This window comes from Nerophis ophidion, linkage group LG01 (genome assembly GCF_033978795.1).
Source record: "Nerophis ophidion isolate RoL-2023_Sa linkage group LG01, RoL_Noph_v1.0, whole genome shotgun sequence".
Classification (NCBI taxonomy): Eukaryota; Metazoa; Chordata; class Actinopteri; order Syngnathiformes; family Syngnathidae; genus Nerophis; species Nerophis ophidion.
In genome coordinates, this window is record NC_084611.1 from 6,627,503 (window position 1) to 6,651,232 (window position 23,730).

Genomic DNA, 23,730 nt, shown 5'->3' on the forward strand with positions numbered 1-23,730 from the left:
TGAACATGTATTCAATAATCATATACTAAACGTATATGTAATTATACACTAATCATATATTTAATATTCATACAGTAAACATGTATTTAATATCCTCTAAATAAGGCACACTTGGAAATAATGAATTTCTTTATGTGTGCAGTTGCGGCAGAAGTCCACAGGAGGGCGCACGTTCCCTCTTAATAAGTCCGGTCCTCTCCGTCTCTCTCTCTCTCTTTTTCCTTTTTTTTTGTTTCTTTTATTTTTTTTTACATAAGTTTGGTTTCTCATACACTTATATTCATACACTAAACATGTATTTAATATTAATACACTAAACATGTATTTAATATTTATACATTAAACATGTATTTAATATTAATACAAAAACATGTATTTAATTTTAATAAACTAAACATATATTTAATATTCATACACTAAACATGTATTTAATATTTATACACTAAACATGTATTTAATATTAATACACTAAACATGTATTTAATATTAATACACTAAACATGTATTTAATATTAATATAAAAACATGTATTTAATTTTAATAAACTAAACATATATTTAATATTAATACACTAAACATGTATTTAATATTAATACAAAAACATGTATTTAATTTTAATAAACTAAACACATATTTAATATTAATACACTAAACATGTTTTAAATATTCATACACTAAACATGTATTTAATATTCATTCAATAAACATGTAGTTATTATTCTTACACTTAATATGTCAATCAATCAATCAATGTTTATTTATATAGCCCCAAATCACAAATGTCTCAAAGGACTGCACAAATCATTACGACTACAACATCCTCGGAAGAACCCACAAAAGGGCAAGGAAAACTCACACCCAGTGGGCAGGGAGAATTCACATCCAGTGGGACGCCAGTGACAATGCTGACTATGAGAAACCTTGGAGAGGACCTCAGATGTGGGCAACCCCCCCCTCTAGGGGACCGAAAGCAATGGATGTCGAGCGGGTCTAACATGATACTGTGAACATTCAATCCATAGTGGCTCCAAGACAGCAGTGAGAGTCCCGTCCACAGGAAACCATCTCAAGCGGATCAGCAGCGTAGAGATGTCCCCAACCGATACAGGCGAGCGGTCCATCCTGGGTCCCGACGAGCGGTCCATCCTGGGTCCCGACTCTGGACAGTCAGTACTTCATCCATGGTCATCGGACCGGACCCCCTCCACAAGGGAGGGGGGGACATAGGAGAAAGAAAAGAAGCGGCAGATCAACTGGTCTAAAAAGGAGGTCTATTTAAAGGCTAGAGTATACAGATGAGTTTTAAGGTGAGACTTAAATGCTTCTACTGAGGTGGCATCTCGAACTGTTACCGGGAGGGCATTCCAGAGTACTGGAGCCCGAACGGAAAACGCTCTATAGCCCGCAGACTTTTTTTGAGCTCTAGGAATCACTAATAAGCCGGAGTCTTTTGAACGCAGATTTCTTGCCGGGACATATGGTACAATACAATGGGCAAGATAGGATGGAGCTAGACCGTGTAGTATTTTATACGTAAGTAGTAAAACCTTAAAGTCACATCTTAAGTGCACAGGAAGCCAGTGCAGGTGAGCCAGTATAGGTATATATGTATGTATATATGTATATAAAGGTATATACAGTATAGGTATATATGTATGTATATATGTATATAAAGGTATATACAGTATAGGTATATATGTATGTATATATGTATATAAAGGTATATACAGTACAGGCGTAATATGATCAAACTTTCTTGTTCTTGTCAAAAGTCTAGCAGCCGCATTTTGTACCAACTGTAATCTTTTAATGCTAGACATGGGGAGACCCGAAAATAATACGTTACAGTAATCGAGGCGAGACGTAACAAACGCATGGATAATGATCTCGGCGTCTTTAGTGGACAAAATGGAGCGAATTTTAGCGATATTACGGAGATGAAAGAAGGCCGTTTTAGTAACGCTTTTAATGTGTGACTCAAAGGAGAGAGTTGGGTCGAAGATAATACCCAGATTTTTTACAGAGTCACCTTGTTTTATTATTTGGTTGTCAAATGTTAAAGTTGTATTATTAAATAGAGGTCGGTGTCTAGCAGGACCGATAATCAGCATTTCCATTTTTTTGGCATTAAGTTGCAAAAAGTTAGCGGACATCCATTGTTTAATTTCATTAAGACACGCTTCCAGCTGACTACAATCCGGCGTGTTGGTCAGCTTTAGGGGCATGTAGAGTTGGGTGTCATCAGCATAACAGTGAAAGCTAACACCGTATTTGCGTATGATGTCACCTAGCGGCAGCATGTAGATGCTGAAGAGTACAGGGCCAAGGACCGAACCCTGGGGAACTCCACACGTTACCTTAACATAGTCCGAGGTCACATTGTTATGGGAGACACACTGCATCCTATCAGTAAGATAAGAGTTAAACCAAGACAGGGCTGAGTCTGACATACCAATTCGTATTTTGATACGCTCTAATAAAATATTATGATCGACGGTATCGAAAGCAGCGCGAAGATCGAGGAGCAGCAACATAGATGACGCATCAGAGTCCATCGTTAGCAATAGATCATTAGTCAATTTTGCGAGGGCTGTCTCAGTCGAGTGATTTGCCCTGAAACCGGATTGAAAGGTTTCACATAGATTGTTAAACGCTAAGTGCTCATTTAGCTGCTCTGCAACAATTTTTTGGAGGATTTTCGAAATAAAGGGAAGGTAAGACACCGGTCGGTAGTTTACCATGAGGTCAGGATCGAGGTTAGGTCTTTTAAGGAGAGGATGAATAACCGCTTTTTTGAATGCTGGGGGAACAGTGCCCGAGGAAAGTGATAAGTTTATAATATTTAGCACTGATGGACCTAATAATACAAAAAGCTCCTTGATAAGTTTCCCAGGAAGTGGGTCAAGTAAACATGTTGTTTGTTTTATTCCATTTACACGTTGTAACAATCCTTCTAATGTTATTTCCTCAAAACGAGAGAAACTATTTTGGAGGGCAGTATCCGCCGTATATACAATCGTGTCAGTGTTAATAGAACCCAGTTGTAGCTGGGACGCATTGTCTTTAATCTCCTTTCTAATGACTTCAATTTTCTTACTAAAGAATTGCATAAAGTCATCAGCTGAGTGGGTTGAGCTACTGGAAGGAGTCCCTTGTTGGGTTAGCGATGCTACCGTACTAAACAAAAATTTAGGATCGTTTTTATTACGGTGGATGAGATTTGAGTAATAATTAGCTTTAGCTAAGGTAAGCATGCGTTTATAAGTTATTAAACCATCACTACATGCTTGATGGTGCACCTCAAGTTTAGTCGTGCGCCATTTGTGTTCCAGCTTTCTACATAATAATTTCTGAGCTCTAGTTTCTTCAGTAAACCATGGCGTACGCCTTTTTGGAGCCTTTTTTAACTTTAGCGGTGCTATGTTATCAATGGTTTCGCGCAGGGCGTTGTTAAAGTTGTTAGTGAGGTTATCAATAGAGCCCACATACTTTGGGAACGGTGCCATTACCGAGGGCAGTAGGTCAGCAAGAGTCGTCGTTGTGGCCGTATTAATGTTGCGGCTGCTATAGCAGTTATTATTATTATTAGTTTGACGAACATGCGTCTGAACTTTGAATTTTATAAGGTAATGAGTTTCCTCCGCAGTGTGGTGGGTCTCTCCCTTAGAGATAGGGTGAGAAGCTCTGCCATTCGGGAGGAACTCAACGTAAAGCCGCTGCTCCTCCACATCGAGAGGAGCCAGATGAAGTGGTTCGGGCATCTGGTCAGGATGCCACCCGAACGCCTCCCTAGGGATGTGTTTAGGGCACGTCCAGCTGGTAGGAGGCCACGGGGAAGACCCAGGACACGTTGGGAAGACTATGTCTCCCGGCTGGCCTGGGAACGCCTCGGGATCCCCCGGGAAGAGCTAGACGAAGTGGCTGGAGATAGGGAAGTCTGGGCTTCCCTGCTTAGGCTGCTGCCCCCGCGACCCGACCTCGGATAAGCGGAAGATGATGGATGGATGGATGGGTTATCCATACATCTCTGTGCCATGTCTGTCTTAGCATCGCCGGTCAAATGTGGAAACACTTTGGTACATTCAATGGGGGACTGGCGGCAGACACTTTGGCATCTTGGGGCCAGTGGTGCAACTTGAATCCCTCCCTGTTAGTGTTGTTACACCCTCCGACAACACACCGACGAGGCATGATGTCTCCAAGGTTCCAAAAAATAGTCGAAAAAACGGAAAATAACAGAGCTGAGACCCGGTGTTTGTAATGTGTTGAAAATGAAAATGGTGGGTGTGTTACCTCGGCGACGTCACATTCTGACGCCATCCCCTCCAGAGCGATAAACAGAAAGGCGTTTAATTCGCCAAAATTCACCCATTTAGAGTTTGGAAATCGGTTAAAAAAATACTTGGTCTTTTTTCTGCACCATCAAGGTATATATTGATGCTTACATAGGTCTGCTGATAATGTTCCCCTTTAAGCTTAAGTTGCATTTAAAATGTTTTTGTTCCTGTTGAAAGCGTTCAGAAATGTAGAAAAACAGAACCTGTTCTCTTGGCTCATGGACCTATGCTACCTTTACACAGGATGTCAAACCAGGTAGATTGTGGCTCACTTACATAATCTTACCACTGATTCAATAGAATATTTGCATAATCATGGACAATCAATTCATATTAAGTAAGAAACCTCACCACTCTTTGTCGAGCTGGGTCATTCGATGGTTCCTTCAAAAATTCCTCAAAGGCCTCCACTGCCTCCAACTCGTCCATTGGAAACTGGATGTTGGCCGGCATTTCAAATTCTGGCCCCGGGGTACTGGTCAACCTGCTGGTCAAGAAGTTGACCTTCGCCATCAGCTGGTCTTGGGTGTGTTTAATCGTTTCCAGCAGGCTAAGGATCTGGACCTCAGCCGCTGTTGACAAACAGCAGTATAATATATCCTGACATTAGCTATTGATCTTGGTTAATGACAAAAGTTATTGACGAAGTTTGAAGAAAATATGTGATTGGTTGTGAATTTGAATTGTTTCCAAAACCTGTGGGACAGAATGACCATCCAGTATTTGTCAGTTATTTCTCACCTGAGCAGGAAATGTTGTCGGCCATCCTTCCCCCTCGCCATGTCGGCCTGTAGGCCAGGCGGGATCCAGGCTCCTCTGTCTGCCACATGTTGAGGGCTGGTGCGGGGGGTGGAGGGAGTCGAGGAGGGACTGCCGTTCCTAGTGAGGTGGGCATTGTGAGAGAGTCATCAGTTAACCATGACTGATAATACCCATGGGGCCTATCTGTTCACTAATATTTCAGAGATCAGTCCCTACCTTGTGTAACTCTCTGCATGTTTAACGCAGGTGCTGGTGAAGGCAAATGAATAAGTCCTTCCCCATGGTGAAGTGCTAAGGGAGATAAATTGGTATTAAATGGTTGTGATCTGTTAACCACGGTTACTGGATGCTGAGACTTTTCATGCAATATTGCATGAATGCAGATCTTTTTAACTGAAAAATATTTGGCTGAGATTTGTTACGCAGTATGCAGAAATCCAAGATAAGATGCAACAACACATTTCCTACAAACAATACTCTCTCTCTAAAAAAAAAATAAAAATAGAACTGGTTGATATCACAGCATTTTCTTCTCCCTCGTTCTGTCTTCTGCTTCCGGCACATGTTCTGAAGGTGTCCTCCTACACACGAGAGCCGATGGGAAACTTTTCAACCTCGCCCGTTTGCGCTCCAAGACCAAGGTGACCAGTGTCCTCCTGAGGGAAATACTTTTTGCTGATGATGCAGCTCTAGCATCCCACACCGAGTCCGGGCTCCAGAGGCTGGTGGACAGGCTTTCATTTGCCTGTAAAGAGTTTGGTCTCACCATCAATCTAGAGCCCAAAAAGAGTCTGCGGGCTATAGAGCGTTTTCCGTTCGGGCTCCAGTACTCTGGAATGCCCTCCCGGTAACAGTTCAGTAGAAGCATTTAAGTCTCACCTTAAAACTCATCTGTATACTCTAGCCTTTAAATAGACCTCCTTTTTAGACCAGTTGATCTGCCGCTTCTTTTCTTTCTCCTATGTCCCCCCCTCCCTTGTGGAGGGGGTCCGGTCCGATGACAATTGATGAAGTACTGGCTGTCCAGAGTCGAGACCCAGGATGGACCGCTCGTCGGGACCCAGGATGGACCGCTCGCCTGTGTATCGGTTGGGGACATCTCTACGCTGCTGATCCACCTCCGCTTGAGATGGTCTCCTGTGTACGGGACTCTCGCTGCTGTCTTGGATCCGCTTTGGACTGAACTCTCGCGGCTGTGTTGGAGCCACTATGGATTGAACTTTCGCAGAATCATGTTAGACCCGCTCGACATCCATTGCTTTCGGTCCCCTAGAGGGGGGGGGGGGTTGCCCACATCTGAGGTCCTCTCCAAGGTTTCTCATAGTCAGCATTGTCACTGGCGTCCCACTGGATGTGAATTCTCCCTGCCCACTGGGTGTGAGTTTTCCTTGCCCTTTTGTGGGTTCTTCCGAGGATGTCGTAGTCGTAATGATTTGTGCAGTCCTTTGAGACATTTGTGATTTGGGGCTATATAAATAAACATTGATTGATCAATCTAAAGAAGACCAATGTCATGGGCCAAGATGCTGAAACTCCACTCTCCATCTCCGTCGACAATCAGACTCTGGAATGTGTCAACACCTTTACATGCCTTGGATCCGCAATCTCCAGTGACTTGTCACTTGACATAGAACGTTCCATCCGGCTTGCGAGAGCCGCCACAGTGATGGCCAGGCTGTCCAAAAGAGAATGGTCGAACAACCAGTTATCCACGCGCACTAAACTCCAGGTCTACCAAGCCTGCGTCATTAGCACACTGATATAGAGTCCTGGACCACCTACACCGGACATGAGAAACAGCTAAACAGCTTCCACCTGCTCTGTCTTCGCCGCATCCTGGGAATCTCATGGCAGGACAAAGTTCCCAAGATGGAAGTCCTAGATCGTGCTCACTCCACCAGCCTGTTCACCATGCTCAGCCAACGCCGCCCTAGATGGCTTGGCCATGTCCACAGGATGGACCCCAGCCGGCTCCCCAGAGCTGTTCTTTACGGCGAATCGTCAACAGGCTCCAGACCCCTTGGTCGCCCCCGACTGCGTTTCAAGGACGTGTGCAAACGTGACATGAAACTGGCAGACATCGACCACAACAACTGAGAGGCAGACTGTTGCCACAGGAACCCGCCATGCCGAGGAGAAGCATATCTCCCTGTTGCAGGCGAGGAGACTAAAGCGGAAACTGCGTGACGTGGGACCTGCTCCTGTGTCAGAACCCTCCCCATACGTCTGCGCCAACTGCACCAGAGATTGTCACTCCAGAGTGGGGCTGTTCAGCCACAGCCGCCGCTGCAAGAAAGAATGAACTCCCCCAGGCGCAACCCATCGTCATTACTGACGGACGGATGCCTATGATGATATTTTATTTTTTATTTTTTCCAAGATGGCGCTGCTGTAGTGGCTGCTGTAGGCAGGAGCTCTGTGCTCTTGTGTCATCCTTTTGTGTTTCCCTCTTGTTTTCATGTCTTATTATATTTTTTTGCCTTTTGGTCCGGGACCCTTTGGGACTGTGTGACAAGGGGTGGCACTTTCGTGACCTCCGTGGTGCTTTTTTTGTGGACTTCTGGATCTGCCTCCCGGGAGCCTTTTGGCCATGGAGACCAGCTGCTGGGTCTCTGCCACACCGGAGTCTGTTTGGAGGGACTGGAGGAGATGCAGATGAGGGGACAGGGCTGCGGAGCTAGCACTGAGCGCTGGGACGGAGAGGCTTCACGGTGTCTTGGCTGGGTGAGCAGGTGTCGGACACCTCAGTCACCTTGGACGTATCCTCACTCATCCATGTGGACTGGACATTGGCCGAGAGTGGAGTTTTGCTGTTTTGGTTGCTTTGTTGGGTCTGCTCCTGTCTCTGGCCATGCTCCCTTCTCCCCAGCGGACGATGGCGTGGAACACCGCAGAGGCCACCACAGTGTATATGTTTCTTTTACTTTTTATTCATAGCTGTATGTAGAAGTGTCTGGTTGTATATGCTGCTTTAATGTCTTTAATGTCCTCTGTGTTCTTTGATGTTTGATGTTTCCCTCTTCCACACATGGAAGAGGGATGTGTACTATGGCTATGAGTTGTTCTTTTTTTTTTTTTTTCCCTTGGCCTCAGTCTGCACCTCCAATCCAGGGCCCAGGCTAAGACCGATTTTTTTTTATTTTATTTTACCCCCCCCCCCGTTTACCTGTATGTCATCTTTTTTGTAAGGGGCGCTGGAAGCCGGCAGACCCGTCAGCGATCCTGTTCTGTCTCCCTGTAATGTTTGTCTGATCTTGAATGGGATTGTGCTGAAAATTGTAATTTTCCTGAAGGAACTCTCCTGACGGAATAAATAAAGTACTATCTAATATAGAAAAGAATCGGCTTGCACAAGCGCAGTCCACACCAACAAATACGGTGGCTGCCAAGGTACAATAACTACCAAGTGAGCGTGACGTGAATGCTCTACAGCAAGGGTGTCAAACTCATTTTAGATTGGGGGCCACATGGAGAAAAAATCTATTCCCAAGTCACGGCACAATAACTCAAAAAAGAAGACAACTTAAGATTGTTTTCCTTGTTTAAAAATAGAACAAGCATATTGACGTTCGAGATGCCACCACAGTAGAAGCATTTAAGTCTCACCTTAAAACTCATTTGTATACTCTAGCCTTTAAATAGACTCCCTTTTTAGATCAGTTGATCTGCCGTTTCTTTTCTTTTTCTCCTATGTCCCACTCTCCCTTGTGGAGGTGGTCCGGTCCGATCCGGTGGCCATGTACTGCTTGCCTGTGTATCGGCTGGGGACATCTCTGCGCTGCTGATCTGCCTCCGCTTGGGATGGTTTCCTGCTGGCTCCGCTGTGAACGGGACTCTCGCTGCTGTGTTGGATCCGCTTTGGACTGGACTCTCGCGACTGTGTTGGATCCATTATGGATTGAACTTTCACAGTATCATGTTAGACCCGCTCCATATCCATTGCTTTCCTCCTCTCCAAGGTTCTCATAGTCATTATTGTCACCGACGTCCCACTGGGTGTGAGTTTTCCTTGCCCTTATGTGGGCCTACCGAGGATGTCGTAGTGGTTTGTGCAGCCCTTTGAGACACTAGTGATTTAGGGCTATATAAGTAAACATTGATTGATTGATTGATTGATTCTGAAATTGTACATATCATAATGTTTTTGGGTTTGTTTTACACTCACATGGTGCGGTTAATAGTGTTCTCTTTATTTGTTGTTATTTATATTTTCTGAATAAATTGTGTGAAAATGTTCATCACACCAACTAACACCAACTCATTACATGGAAATCAAATTACAGTATTTATGTAGTTTGGAGTGTTGTTCACGAGTGGGGGAAGAGTGGATGGTGAGATCGACAGGCGGATCGGTGCGGCGTCTTCAGTAATGCGGACGTTGTATCGATCCGTTGTGGTGAAGAAGGAGCTGAGCCGGAAGGCAAAGCTCTCAATTTACCGGTCGATCTACGTTCCCATCCTCACCTATGGTCATGAGCTTTGGGTCATGACCGAAAGGATAAGATCACGGGTACAAGCGGCCCAAATGAGTTTGGGTCTCTCCCTTAGAGATAGGGTGAGAAGCTCTGCCATCCGGGAGGAACTCAACGTAAAGCTGCTGCTCCTTCACATCGAGAGGAGCCAGATGAGGTGGTTCGGGCATCTGGTCAGGATGCCACCCGAACGCCTCCCAAAGGAGGTGTTTAGGGCACGTCCAGCTGGTAGGAGGCCACGGGGAAGACCCAGGACACGTTGGGAAGACTATGTCTCCCGGCTGGCCTGGGAACGCCTCGGGATCCCCCGGGAAGAGCTAGACGAAGTGGCTGGAGAGAGGGACGTCTGGGCTTCCCTGCTTAGGCTGCTGCCCCCGCGACCCGACCTCGGATAAGCGGAAGATGATGGATGGATGGATGGATGTAGTTTGATCATTTTCCTCGACTGATGTACTAACATCATGTGGTTTATTTTGTACATACGTAGCATCATCTACAAAGATACAAATAATTGCTATTGCGACATCCAGCGGACACATTTACAACAGCTGTTTCTTTCATTAAAAGTGAAGTGAATTATATTTATATAGCGCTTTTTCTCTAGTGACTCAAAGCGCTTTACATAGTGAAACCCAATATCTAAGTTACATTTAAACCAGTGTGGGTGGCACTGGGAGCAGGCGGGTAAAGTGTCTTGCCCAAGGACACAATGTCAGTGACTAGGATGGCAGAAGCGGGAATCGAACCTGCAACCCTCAAGTCGCTGGCACGGCCACTCTACCAACCGAGCTAAACCGCCCCTATCAGTCATGGTTAACTGATGACTCTCTCATAAAACATTTCAGGTTAATTTTTATACTTGGCAAACTCATGCCGCGGGCCGGATAAAACCTGTTCGCGGGCCTGATCCGGCCCTAGGGCCGTACGTTTGACACCCCTGCTCTACAGTCTTTTTCACTTCCGGTTCACCATCGCTGTGTCTGTTTTACTTCCGGTTCACTGACATAGGAAAAAAAAGCGAGATCTTGCAAAACATCTATATCCCTTTGGGGCCCTGTAGTTTTTTGTAGTATTATGTTTTATTATTATTATTATTTTTGCAATGTATGCACTTTTTTCTGGTTCGAGCACCAGCCATCGAAAATGTCTGTGCACGTGCTTGTGGATGGACGAAAAAAAAGTTTAAAGTTTAATTGTCCATTAGGTGTTTTAAGACAAGAAAAAAATGCCTTTATTTTGAAAAAACAAACAAAAACAAAACGCTGTCAAGTAGAGAAAGGAAGTTGCTGATTTTTGGCGCATGCGCAAACTACTTGCAGCTACAGGGATAAGATTCAGATGGCTGTGGTTTTTCTGAGAATTTTCCAATTTACGATCTTAAAGCCGTAAAGTTCCACAGCGAATATTGCAAAAAAATACCTAAAAATTCATATTTTCCGAAGCAGTGTCTGTTTTACTTCCGGTTCACTGGTATAGGAAAAAAAAAATGAGGTGTTTTAATACAAGAAAAAATGCCTTTATTTTGGAAAAAAACCAACAAAAAAAAAACGCTGTCAAGTACAGAACGGAAGTTGCTGATTTTTTGGTGCATGCACAAACTACTTGCAGCAAAGGGGATAAGATTCAGATGGCTGTGGTTTTTCTGAGAATTTTCCAATTTACGATCTTAAAGCCGTAAAGTTCCACAGCGAATATTGCAAAAAAATACCTCAAACTACATATTTTCCGAAGCTGTGTCTGTTTTACTTCCGGTTCACTGGTATAGGAAAAAAAAATATGAGGTGTTTTAGGGGTTCCGTAAAAAACAGATTTTGTAAACGTACATAGTTATTTTAGCTAACAGCCTTTACAATCTCAAACGATCGTATTGAACAAAGAAGAAAATCACTAAGTGTAGATCTACACCAGGCCCAATCTCCCATAAAATAAAATAAAATGTCAGAATTATTGTATCTAAGTATTCGCAACCGTTCGTGTTGCCATGAGTTCCCGGCAAGAAGACAAAAGCTGTCTTTGATCCTACCAAGAAGAAGGCTTGTAAAACTCCACCGTGTAGGATGGGAAGCAACATGAAGGTGTTCTTTGAAACACAAAGTGTGAGGCTTGTGTGGCATTGTAATGCCGGATTGGTTCTTCCAGGGATGCGTCGAAGCGATGAACACAACAAGGTATGTTATAAATGGATTTATTAAATAATAAAAAGGCTAGGAACAAAAACACTGGTGTAAAGAGAAAGCAAACAAAAGACGCTAGCGTGAAAACTAGGATAAAACACTAGAAAACTAAAACTTGGCACGAGAGCACAAACGAGAAAACAAATCATCAGTATGAAAACTGGAATAATCAAGTGGCATAGCATGAGAGCTAGCCAGAAAATACATATAGTAGAAGAATGAAAGTAGTCACGGTTGCACGTAGGCAAATTAGGAGCCGAGAATGAATAACGAAAAGGGGCGGGTTTAAATAAGGGAGGTGATTAGAAGAAAACAGGTGTGCGTAGATAACAAGGGGCAGGTGAACTAATGAGCTACCTTGGTGACATACTAAACAGGAAATAAAGACGTTAAACAACGGGGTGATACTAAAATGTAACAATAAACCAGAATATGTACAGATCCGAGCAGCGGATCGCAACACGAAGTTTTGTGATAACATAAATACAATTATTCTGACAGACACATTACTGTATTTCCCCACCACAAACATCCTACTCCGATCTAAACTTGTATAAACACATTCATGTCTGAACAACTAAGATATTCAGTTGTGCGCATTGAACCTACAGCTTGTGCTCTCTTAGACCTGAGTGATAAACGTGAACACTTTTATCAAATTCATCTTTATTTCAAGAACAAAGCGATACAAAACACCATACACAAAACAAACACTACAGCAATGACGCAGTCTTTCAAAACGCCAACAATGTGATCACCAAACTAAAAACTATCTTCAATACATTTTCGAAATGTGGTTATGAGAAAATATATATTCAGCAGTTGTCAGACTATCAGTACTATTCAGGCAAAATATTAAAGTAGCAGTAGAGTGGAAAAACAAGTTGCCTCTACATTGAAGCTATTATCATATAGATCTGATTTATGACATCAAAAGACTTTCAAATTTGCGAATAAATATGTATGATCAAAATAGTAGCAGAAGTAGCCACAGATCCCTTTTGGAAAAATTATGATCCAGGACCTCACATTTTTGAGGCCGAACACAAAGAAGATGAGCAATAAGTTTTAGAAAGCTGACAGCAACACTAGCATCTGCAGCATGGCTTGGTGCTAAACATACAAACTAACAACAACAAACCAGAATAAAACAAACATTTACTGTAATATTTTCATTCTTGTTGGGATGTCCACCGACACCGTTTAGATGAAGATTCAATCACAATCCTCGGGGAGGGTTAAAATAAAAAGTTTCCGCAACAAGCATCTTTTTGGTTGTTGTTGGCGGTTTTTAGATGTTTGTAAAAAGAGTATATAATGAGCGCAACAGAGGACCATCCCTCTGTTGACTCAATTGTTAGCAATTTATTTAGGATTTCAAATGCATAGAAAAAGACAAGTATATGTGTTCTTGTCTTACATAAGGATTTTGAATGATAAACAGCACATCTCTTTCCAATTTTTGCATATTTCCAGTGTGACTGACCTAATAATATGGTCAGAGTGCTGTAGCGTTACTAGAGTGATGCAGAATCTCCGGAAATTACCGAAGAAATTCGGAGCGGAATATTCAAAATAGCTGGCTGAATTTGTGGCATTTTAGACGGTATTTTCACATAGTTTGCGGACTGTAAATACAAATGGATATGGTTTAACTAAAGGCTTAGTGGCCACATGCGTGGACAGCACCTTTTCGCTCTTATTTACAAAATTGTGTGCACTACTGAATTGGGGTCTTATGGCCGCGTATGTGGACACTTATACTGCCATCTGGTGGTGTCAGAAGAGTATAACATACAATGGAATTTGGAAAAAAGAAGTGTAAAAATAAGAATTAGTATGTCACCAAACATGAAGTACACTTTTGTGTACTTATGGACGAAGTACATCATATCAAAAGATGATTCTTAGTTTTTTTTGGCTTCACGGTGGCAGAGGGGTTAGTGCGTCTGCCTCACAATACGAAGGTCCTGGAGTCCTGGGTTCAAATCCAGGCTCAGGATCTTTCTGTGTGGAGTTTGCATGTTCTCCCCGTGAATGCGTGGGTTCCCTCCGGGTACTCCGGCTTCCTCCCACTTCCAAAGACATGCACCTGGGGATAGGCCCCTCCCACTTCCAAAGACATGCACCTGGGGATAGGTTGATTGGCAACACTAAATGGTCCCTAGTGTGTGAATGTGAGTGTGAATGTTGTCTGTCTATCTGTGTTGGCCCTGCGATGAGGTGGCGACTTGTCCACGGTGTACCCCGCCTTCCGCCCGATTGTAGCTGAGATAGGCGCCAGCGCCCCCCGCGACCCCGAAAGGGAATAAGCGGTAGAAAATAGATAGATAGATAGATTCTTAGTTTTTATTTTTTAATTAGGGTCTGTCACGCCTATGGTTCATGTTTAGTTTTGGTCATGCTATGTTTAGTTTTTTGGACATTGAGTTTTGTTTTGCATTTCCTTGTTTGTCTTACCATGCCAACTGATTTAGTTTTCTGTCATGTCTGATCATGAGTTTTGTATGGCCATATTACCCTGAGCATCCCCAATCTTATTCTCAAAGCTAAGCAGTGTCTGGCCTGGTTAGTACTTGGATGAGAGACTGCCTAGGAATACCAGGTGCTTTTGAGTCCTAGACTCTAAGTTCCTTTTTTTTTCACTCCCTGTTTTGTTACCATGACAACCAATCAGTTCACCTGTCTTGTCTCACACCTGTTTTCACTTATCATGTTCATTATTTAAGCCACAGTTACCAGTTAGCCAGTCTGGCAACATCACCTCATTCACGCCCTCGATTATCTGCCTCATGCCTTGCAATGCTGTCCATTTTGTCCACGTAAGTTCTTGTTATTCATGCCACTGCGCAAGTGTTTTTGTTTCATGTTTGTAGTTTATAGTCTTTGTGCTAGTCTTTTGTTTCATAGCCCAGTTTTTTGTACCGCCATTGTGCGCGCTTTTTGTTGGTTCCTGTTTTTAGTTTTAGTGTTAAAATAAAGATGTCTTTACCTTCACGCCGTTTCCACTCCATTCGCTTTGCACCTCGGGAAAACAAACCAAGACCAAGTCCAAGCCTGAAAGGGTCCAATAAGCCCAAATAGCAAAGAGAAAAAAAAAAAAAAATGTAAACAAAAAGCTTGGGCCTTAAAAGGTTAATGGATACAATGAAACACAAACAAGCACATAAAGTTGACTTGTTTTTCCGCAATACTGCTCCTTTAGTACCTAAACTCAACTTTAGTTTTAAAATAAAAAAATATAAATTCGTAACGTATAAGCTACAACAATTAAAATAATACTATTACCAATAAAAACATAGCTATAGCAATGTAAAAAAAATAAATAAAAGTAAGTTATTCTGTTTTAAATTCAGTTGTATGCCTTTTACAGTTATTTTAGCACCATAAAGTGCCTGCTTTTTTTTTTGTCAAATAGGATTTAATAAGATTTTTGTTAATTAAATAAAAAACTCCTTACATTTATCGGTGGAGTACATCTTTGGACAATTTTGAACAGTATTTTAAAGGGGAACATTATCACAATTTCAAAAGGGTTAAAAACAATAAAAATCAGTTCCCAGGGGCTTGTTGTATTTTTTGAAGTTATTTTCAAAATTTTACCGGTCTCGGAATATCCCTCAATAAAGCTTTAAAGTGCCTTATTTTCGGCTCTCTGCGAAGACACTGGCCATTTCCCTGTGACGTCACACAGTGCTGCCAATGTAAACAAACAATGGGAATACCAAAGCAAGATATAGTGACATTAGCTCGGATTCAAACTCGGATTTCAGCGACTTAAGCGATTCAACAGATTACGCATGTATTGAAACAGATGGTTGGAGTATGAAAGTATTGAAGAAGAAACTGAAGCTATTCGGCCATAGCGTGGGTGTACCTAATGAATTGGCCCATAGCATGGCTGCCTTATTAGCATCGCCGGTAAAATGTGTGGACCAAACGATCAGGACTTTCGCATCTTTTGACACTGGAGCAACTTAAATCCGTTGATTGGTAAGTGTTTGTTTTCCCATTAAATGTGGGTGGAAGGAAACGTAATATAGTTGCAAATGCATCTACAGATTATCCATACATCTCTGTGCCATGTCTGCTTTAGCACCGCCGGTAAATAGCATGTTAGCATCGATTAGCGTAGCATGTTAGCATCGATTAGCTGGCAGTCAACATCAACAAAACTCACCTTTGTGATTTCGTTGACCATCGTTGCAAATGCATCTGCAGGTTATCCATACATCTCTGTGCCATGTTTGTCATCGCCGGTCAAATGTGGAGACACTCCAGTATATTCAATGGGGGTCTGGCGGCAGACACTTTGGCCTCTTCGGGCCAGTGGTGCAACTTGAATCCCTCCCTGTTAGTGTTGTTACACCCTCCGACAACACACCGACGAGGCATGATGTCTCCAAGGTTCCAAAAAATAGTCAAAAAAACGGAAAATAACAGAGCTGTAATGTGTTGAAAATGAAAAGGGTGGGTGTGTTACCTCGGCGACGTCACATTCTGATGTCATCGCCTCCAGCGCGATAAACAGAAAGGCTTTTAATTCGCCAAAATTCACCCATTTAGAGTTCGGAAATCGGTTAAAAAAATAGATGGTCTTTTTTCTGCACCATCAAGGTATATATTGACGCTTACATAGGTCTGCTGATAATGTTCCCCTTTAAACAAAACAATAAAGTCATATTCTGATAAAAAAAAAAGAGAAAATTTCAAAATGCGTATTTCGGCGGTCTTGCAGAAATTTAAGATGCCTGATATATGTGAAAAAAGCAGTGGACCAATTTGGAAGTCCTGGGTTTGGGTGGATGTGCCACATATGAGCAACATACCACTAACTAAAGAGTTAACTGGTTCCTCTCCCCCTTGTGTGTTTGAATGTGTCTTACTGCGTCTGCTTTGAGATTAAACCCTTTGCAGCACACTGAACAACCAAACGCTTTTTCTCTGGCGTGTCTTTTCATGTGTTCCATCAAATGGCTGTTCCGAGAAAAGCTTTTACCACAAACTGAACAGTTAAATGGTTTTTCTCCTGTGTGTGTTCTCATGTGTTGAGTTAAACAGCTGTTCCCAGAAAGGCTTTTACCACACACAGAACAACAGAATGGTTTAAGTCCGGTGTGTGTCATTTTGTGATTTGTCAAACCTTTTTTGGAAACAAAGATTTTACCGCAGACAGAGCAATTAAATGGTTTTTCTCCTGTGTGCGTTCTCATGTGTGGCTTCAAAGCGCTCTTTTGCAAAAAGCTTTTACCGCAAACTGAGCAATTATATGGTTTCTCTCCTGTGTGTGTTCTCATGTGTTGGGTCAAATTGCATTTAAAAGAAAAGCTTTTACCACAAACTGAGCAGATACATTTTTTTTCTCCAGTGTGTGAGCTCAGGTGTTTTGCCAAATTGGATTTTTGACAGAATCCTTTACCACAAACTGTGCACTTATAAGGTTTTTCTCCTGTGTGTGTTCTCATGTGTTCATTCAAATTGCTCTTCTGAGTAAAAGTTTTACCACAAATTGAACAACTAAACGGTTGAAGTCCTGTGTGTGTCATTATGTGTTGAGTCAAACCCTGTCTGGAAACATACATTTTACAACAAACTGGGCAATTAAACGGTTTCTCCCCTGTGTGCGTTCTCATGTGTGGAATCAGACCATTCTTTTGCGAATAGCTTTTACCACAAACTGAACAATTAAATGTTTTCCCTACGGTGTGTGTTTTCATGTGTTGAGTCAAATGTCTCCTTTTTGAAAAGCTGTTCGCACAAATTGAGCAACTGAAACCTTTTTTACCTCGCAAAAAGCTTTTACTACAAACTGAGCAATCAAATGGTTCTCGCCCGGAAAAGGGTGGAGTGCCATCTCCGGGTTGGGGAGGAGACCCTGCCCCAAGTGGAGGAGTTCAAGTACCTAGGAGTCTTGTTCACGAGTGGGGGAAGAGTGGATCGTGAGATCGACAGGCGGATCGGTGCGGCGTCTTCAGTAATGCGGACGTTGTATCGATCCGTTGTGGTGAAGAAGGAGCTGAGCCGGAAGGCAAAGCTCTCAATTTACCGGTCGATCTACGTTCCCATCCTCACCTATGGTCATGAGCTTTGGGTCATGACCGAAAGGATAAGATCACGGGTACAAGCGGCCGAAATGAGTTTCCTCCGCCGGGTGGCGGGGCTCTCCCTTAGAGATAGGGTGAGAAGCTCTGCCATCCGGGAGGAGCTCAACGTAAAGCCGCTGCTCCTCCACATCGAGGTGGTTCGGGCATCTGGTCAGGATGCCACCCGAACGCCTCCCTAGGGATGTGTTTAGGGCACGTCCAGCTGGTAGGAGGCCACGGGGAAGACCCAGGACACGTTGGAAAGACTATGTCTCCCGGCTGGCCTGGGAACGCCTCGGGATCCCCCGGGAAGAGCTAGACGAAGTGGCTGGAGATAGGGAAGTCTGGGCTTCCCTGCTTAGGCTGCTGCCCCCGCGACCCGACCTCGGATAAGCGGAGGATGATGGATGGATGGATGGATGAGCAATCAAATCAATCAATCAATCAATCAATGTTTACTTATATAGCCCTAAATCACTAGTGTCTCAAAGGGCTGCACAAACCACTACCACATCCTTGGTAGGTCCACATAAGGGCAAGGAAAACTCACACCCAGTGGGATGTCGGTGAAAATGATGACTATGAGAACCTTGGAGTGGACGAAAGCAATGGATGTCGAGCGGGTCTGACATGATACTGTGAAAGTTCAATCCATAGTGGATCCAACACAGTCGCGAGAGTCCAGTCCAAAGCGGATCCAACACAGCAGCGAGAGTCCCGTTCACAGCTGAGCCAGCAGAAAACCATCCCAAGCGGAGGCGGATCAGCAGCACAGAGATGTCCCCAGCCGATACACAGGCAAGCAGTACATGGCGTCAAATTGCTCTTATAAGAAAAGCTCTTGCCACAAACCGAGCAAGTGAATTTTTTATCTCCTGTGTGTAATCTCATGTGTTTTGTCAGGTTAGTTTTTTGACAGAAACGTTTATCGCAAACTGAGCATTTAAATGGTTTTTCTCCCGTGTGTGTTCTTATGTGTTCAGTCAAACTGCTGTGATAAGAAAAGCTTTTACTGCAAACTGAACAATTAAATGGTTTTAGTCCAGTATGCGTCAATAGGTGTTTGGTCAAACCTCCTTTGGAAACAAAGATTTTACCACAAACTGAGCAATTAAATGTTTTCCCTACGGTGTGTGTTTTCATGTGTTGAGTCAAATGTCTCCTTTTTGAAAAGCTGTTCGCACAAATTGAGCAACTGAAACCTTTTTTACCTCTCTTTTTGTCAGCGCATTCAGGCCGTTTGTTGTTAGTGTGAGTCCTTATGTCACCTTCCCAGTCTGGATCGCCGCTCAACGGTTCCTCAAACCCGTCTTCAGAATCGCTTTCTGATAGTGGAGCTAAGAGGTTGTCTTCTTGTGGTTTCTCTTCACCTTCACAGTCTGTATCGCTGCTCAAAGGTTCTTCAACCTCGTCTTCAGCCTCACTATCTGATAGTGGAGCTAAGAGGTTGTCTACTTGTGGTTTCTCTTCATCATCTTCAGTCTTCACAGAGACAACAGTCAGTGGAAACTTGGTGTAATCAGCTTCCTCTCGTCCTAGAAGACACTCTCCCTCCTGAGTGATGCAGAGTTCCTCCTCTTCCTTTTTAATGCAGGGTGGTTGTGGAGTCTCCTGCTTCAAAGTGGAGCTCCCACCTGACTGAGGGGAAACTTCTTCTGGATGACCCATCAGCTGCTGGACGTCTGCAAGACACAAACAACAAAAACACACTTTCTTCTATGTACTGTATGTGTGTGTAGTGTTTCATGGCCATTCATTTAGAGCCTTGCCAGAATGATGGATCAATGTTTACATGACTTGGCTTGGACTCGGAGAAGTGTCGCTAGAATAACAGAAAATACAACATATTTTTGATGTACTTAAGGGAACTACAAACCAGCTTTGGGGAAAACAATCAATACGGAAATATATAGGATATATACCGTATTTTTCGGACTATAAGTCACAGTTTTTTTCAATGTTTGGCCAGTGGTGCGACTTATACTCAGGAGCGACTTATGTGTGAAATTCCATCCATCTTCTTCCGCTTATCCGAGGTCGGGTCGCGGGGGCAACAGCCTAAGCAGGGAAACCCAGACTTCCCTCTCCCCAGCCACTTCGTCTAGCTCAGGGGCGCTCACACTTTTTCTGCAGGCGAGCTACTTTTCAATTGACCAAGTCGAGGAGATCTACCTCATTCCTATTTATAATTTATATTTATTTATTTATGAAAGAGACATTTTTGTTAACAAGTTAATGGTGTTTAATGATAATACAAGCATGTTTAACACACATAGATTCCCTTCTTTCATGAAGACAAGAATATAAGTTGGTGTAATACCTGATTCTGATGACTTGCATTGATTGGAATCAGACAGTGGTGCTGATAACGTCCGCATTTTCAAATGGAGGAAAAAAAAGTCCTCCTTTCTGTCCAATACCACATGAAAGTGGTTGGATTTGGCATCTCATTTGTCCAACTTGCATACTCCTTTTTAAACACTTTGTTATGAGAGTAGCATATGTGTGTGGCCCTTTAATGTCTGGCAGCAGGTGAGTGACGTCAGTGAGTGTGCGGGTGGGCAAGCAAGTGAGAAAGCGCTCGCTGAGGGCGGGGGAGAAATACATTGGCATCAAACTCCGTAGCTTGCTAGCTTGTGCACGCTAGCTTTCTGAGACTCTTATTTTGTTAGCACAGGCAGGATGAAACAGGTCTTTTATGGTGAAGACAGGAACTGTGCAGTCGGTCTTTAGAGTTTTGACAGTAGGTACGGAGTCTCTAGAAATAAAATGTGTTTCTCTGCATCCGCCCTGTTAGTGATTTTTTTCTTAAATCTGAGCTCGCAGCAGCCAGCGTCATCTCACAAGATCCTCGGGTGCCGAGAATGTCAAACAACTGACGAAAGTGAAGTCTTGCTATGATTGATGATTGCTCATTTTTATGTCTATTTTTTAATGCCTGGCTTGAGATCGACCGACACACCCTCCGAGATCGACCAGTCGATCGCGATCGACGTAATGCCCACCCCTGATCTAGCTCTTCCCGGGGGATCCCGAGGCGTTCCCAGGCCAGCCGGGAGACATAGTCTTCCCAACGTGTCCTGGGTCTTCCCCGTGGCCTCCTACCGGTTGGACGTGCCCTAAACACCTCCCAAGGGAGGCGTTCGGGTGGCATCCTGACCAGATGCCCGAACCACCTCATCTGGCTCCTCTCCATGTGGAGGAGCAGCGGCTTTACTTTGAGTTCCTCCCGGATGGCAGAGCTTCTCACCCTATCTCTAAGGGAGAGACTCGCCACCCGGCGGAGGAAACTCATTTGGCCCGCTTGTACCCGTGATCTTGTCCTTTTTGGTCATGACCCAAAGCTCATGACCATAGGTGAGGATGGGAACGTAGATCGAGCGGTAAATTGAGAGCTTTGCCTTCCGGCTCAGCTCCTTCTTCACCACAACGGATCGATACAGCGTCCGTATTACTGAAGACGCCGCACCGATCCGCCTGTCCATCTCACGATCCACTCTTCCCTCACTCGTGAGCAAGACTCCGAGGTACTTGAACTCCTCCACTTGGGGCAGGGTCTCCTCCCCAACCCGGAGATGGCACTCCACCCTTTTCCAGGGCGAGAACCATGGACTCGGACTTGGAGGTGCTGATTCTCATTCCGGTCGCTTCACACTCGGCTGCGAACCGATCCAGTGAGAGCTGAAGATCCTGGCCAGATGAAGCCATCAGGACTACATCATCTGCAAAAAGCAGAGACCTAATCCTGCGGTTACCAAACCGGAACCCCTCAACGCCTTGACTGCGCCTAGAAATTCTGTCCATAAAAGTTATGAACAGAATGGGTGACAAAGGGCAGCCTTGGCGAAGTCCAACCCACATTGGAAACGTGTTCTGACACTGATCAAACAGGGAACGGATCGCCACAATCAGACAGTCCGATACCCCATACTCTCTGAGCACTCCCCACAGGACTTCCCAAGGGACACGGTCTAATGTCTTCTCCTAGTCCACAAAGCCCATGTAGACTGGTTGGGCAAACTCCCATGCACCCTCAAAGACCCTACCGAGAGTATAGAGCTGGTCCATAAGGTCCACGATCAGGACAACCGCAATACCAATAAATCATATTCGGTACTATACTGCCTCTAAAAAGTAGCGGTCCGCCACCCCCCTGCCGTCGTCACGTCGTGTCATTGCTGGTTTACGAGCAGACGAGCATGTTCGGCAGTGCACATTCAAAGAGTACCTACAAGCAGACACGGTGTGTAGACAGAAAAGGGAGAACAGAAGTATTTTGGCTTAAAAAGTAAAGATAAAGGTGAAACTATAACACTGAAACACCCTCAGGAAGAGGTGCTTTAAGACATGGCTAGGTAGCTCGCGGCTAAAGTCCAGCCGCTGTCAGCAGTATTTTAGCTACTTCTAAATCACTAATCCTTGTCTCCATGGCGACACATAAAGTACGTTTCGTACAAGTACCATTATCACTGCAGGATGAGGAATAGTTAAACATACCATAGCTCACCGTAAAATGTAAACAAACGCCACTGGTGGATCTACACCTGACCTCCAGTGTAATGATACCAACTACTAGTCGATGTCACTATGATTACGTCGATATTTTTTGGCATCACAATGTCTTTTGTTTTTTTAAATTCATATTATGTTTATAAACTCAGGAAATACGTCCCTGGACACATGAGGACTTTGAATATGACCGATGTATGATCCAGTACCTACTTGGTATCGGATCGATACTTAGATGTGTAGTATCATCCAAAACTAATGTTAAGTGTCAAAGAAGAGAAGAATAAGTGATTATTACATTTTAACAGAAGTGTAGATAGAACATGGTGAAAGAGAAAGTAAGCAGATGTTAACAGGAAATGAACAAGTCGATTAATAATTCATTTTCTACCACTTGTCCTTAATATTTTTAACTAAATAAAAGAATGGAAAATGACACAATATCTAACTGCATACGTCAGCAGACTAATTAGGAGTCTTTGTTTGTTTACTTACCACTAAAAGATAAGTTATCTAGTATGTTCAACATTTTATTTAAATGGGAACATTATCACAATTTCAAAAGGGTTAAAAACAATAAAAATCAGTTCCCAGTGGCTTGTTGTATTTTTTGAAGTTTTTTTCAAAATTTTACCGGTCCCGGAATATCCCTAAATAAAGCTTTAAAGTGCCTTATTTTCACTATCTTCGAAACCACTATCCATTTCCCTGTGACGTCACACAGTGCTGCCAATACAAACAACATGGCGGTTACCACAGCAAGATATAGCGACATTAGCTCGGATTCAGACTCGGATTTCAGCGGCTTAAGCGATTCAACAGATTACGCATGTATTGAAACAGATGGTTGGCGTATGGAGGCGGATAGCGAAAACGATATTGAAGAAGAAATTGAAGCTATTGAACGAATAGCTATTGACACTATTCGGCCATAGCATGGGTGTACCTAATGAAGTGGCCCATAGCATGGCTGCCTTATTAGCATCGCCGGTAAAATGTGCGGACCAAACGATCAGGACTTTCGCATCTTGTGACACTGGAGCAACTTAAATCCGTCGATTGGTAAGTGTTTGTTTCGCATTAAATGTGGGTATCTAGTTTCAAATGTACATACAGCTAGCGTAAATAGCATGTTAGCATCGATTAGCGTAGCATGTTAGCATCGATTAGCTGGCAGTCATGCCGTGACCAAATATGTCTGATTAGCACATAAGTCAACAACATCAACAAAACTCACCTTTGTGATTTATTTGACTTAATTGTTGCAAATGCATCTGCAGGTTATCCATACATCTCTGTGCCATGTCTGTCTTAGCATCGCCGCTCAAATGTGAAGACACTCCGGTACATTCATTGGGGGTCTGGCGGCAGATTTTTTGCCAGTGGTGCAACT

At 43.5% G+C, this 23,730-nt stretch overlaps 2 protein-coding genes across 6 annotated transcripts in view; both read right to left on the reverse strand.

Moving 5' to 3' along the window:
* Positions 1-3,330: 3,330 nt before the first annotated feature.
* The window catches only part of LOC133549851 (zinc finger protein OZF-like), a 40,677-nt gene continuing 20,277 nt past the window's right edge, over positions 3,331-23,730 (reverse strand). Inside the window, exons 3-6 of one of the 5 annotated variants that reach the window (XM_061896071.1) lie at positions 19,040-19,510; positions 5,316-5,390; positions 5,079-5,216; positions 3,331-4,909 (exon numbers count right to left, since the gene is read on the reverse strand). In XM_061896071.1, the coding sequence (XP_061752055.1) occupies positions 4,671-4,909; positions 5,079-5,216; positions 5,316-5,390; positions 19,040-19,510 (923 nt within the window). In that variant the 3' untranslated portion in view covers positions 3,331-4,670. Of the gene's footprint in view, positions 4,910-5,078; positions 5,217-5,315; positions 5,391-18,258; positions 19,511-23,730 lie in introns of those variants that run through there. The other 4 variants (XM_061896160.1, XM_061895822.1, XM_061895908.1 and 1 more) reach the window with 4 other exon arrangements.
* Positions 11,705-17,758, reverse strand: LOC133557509 (gastrula zinc finger protein XlCGF8.2DB-like). Its single transcript, XM_061908035.1, has one exon. It carries the CDS (start codon positions 17,460-17,462, stop codon positions 16,581-16,583), a length of 882 nt encoding a protein of 293 aa, XP_061764019.1. The 5' UTR covers positions 17,463-17,758; the 3' UTR covers positions 11,705-16,580.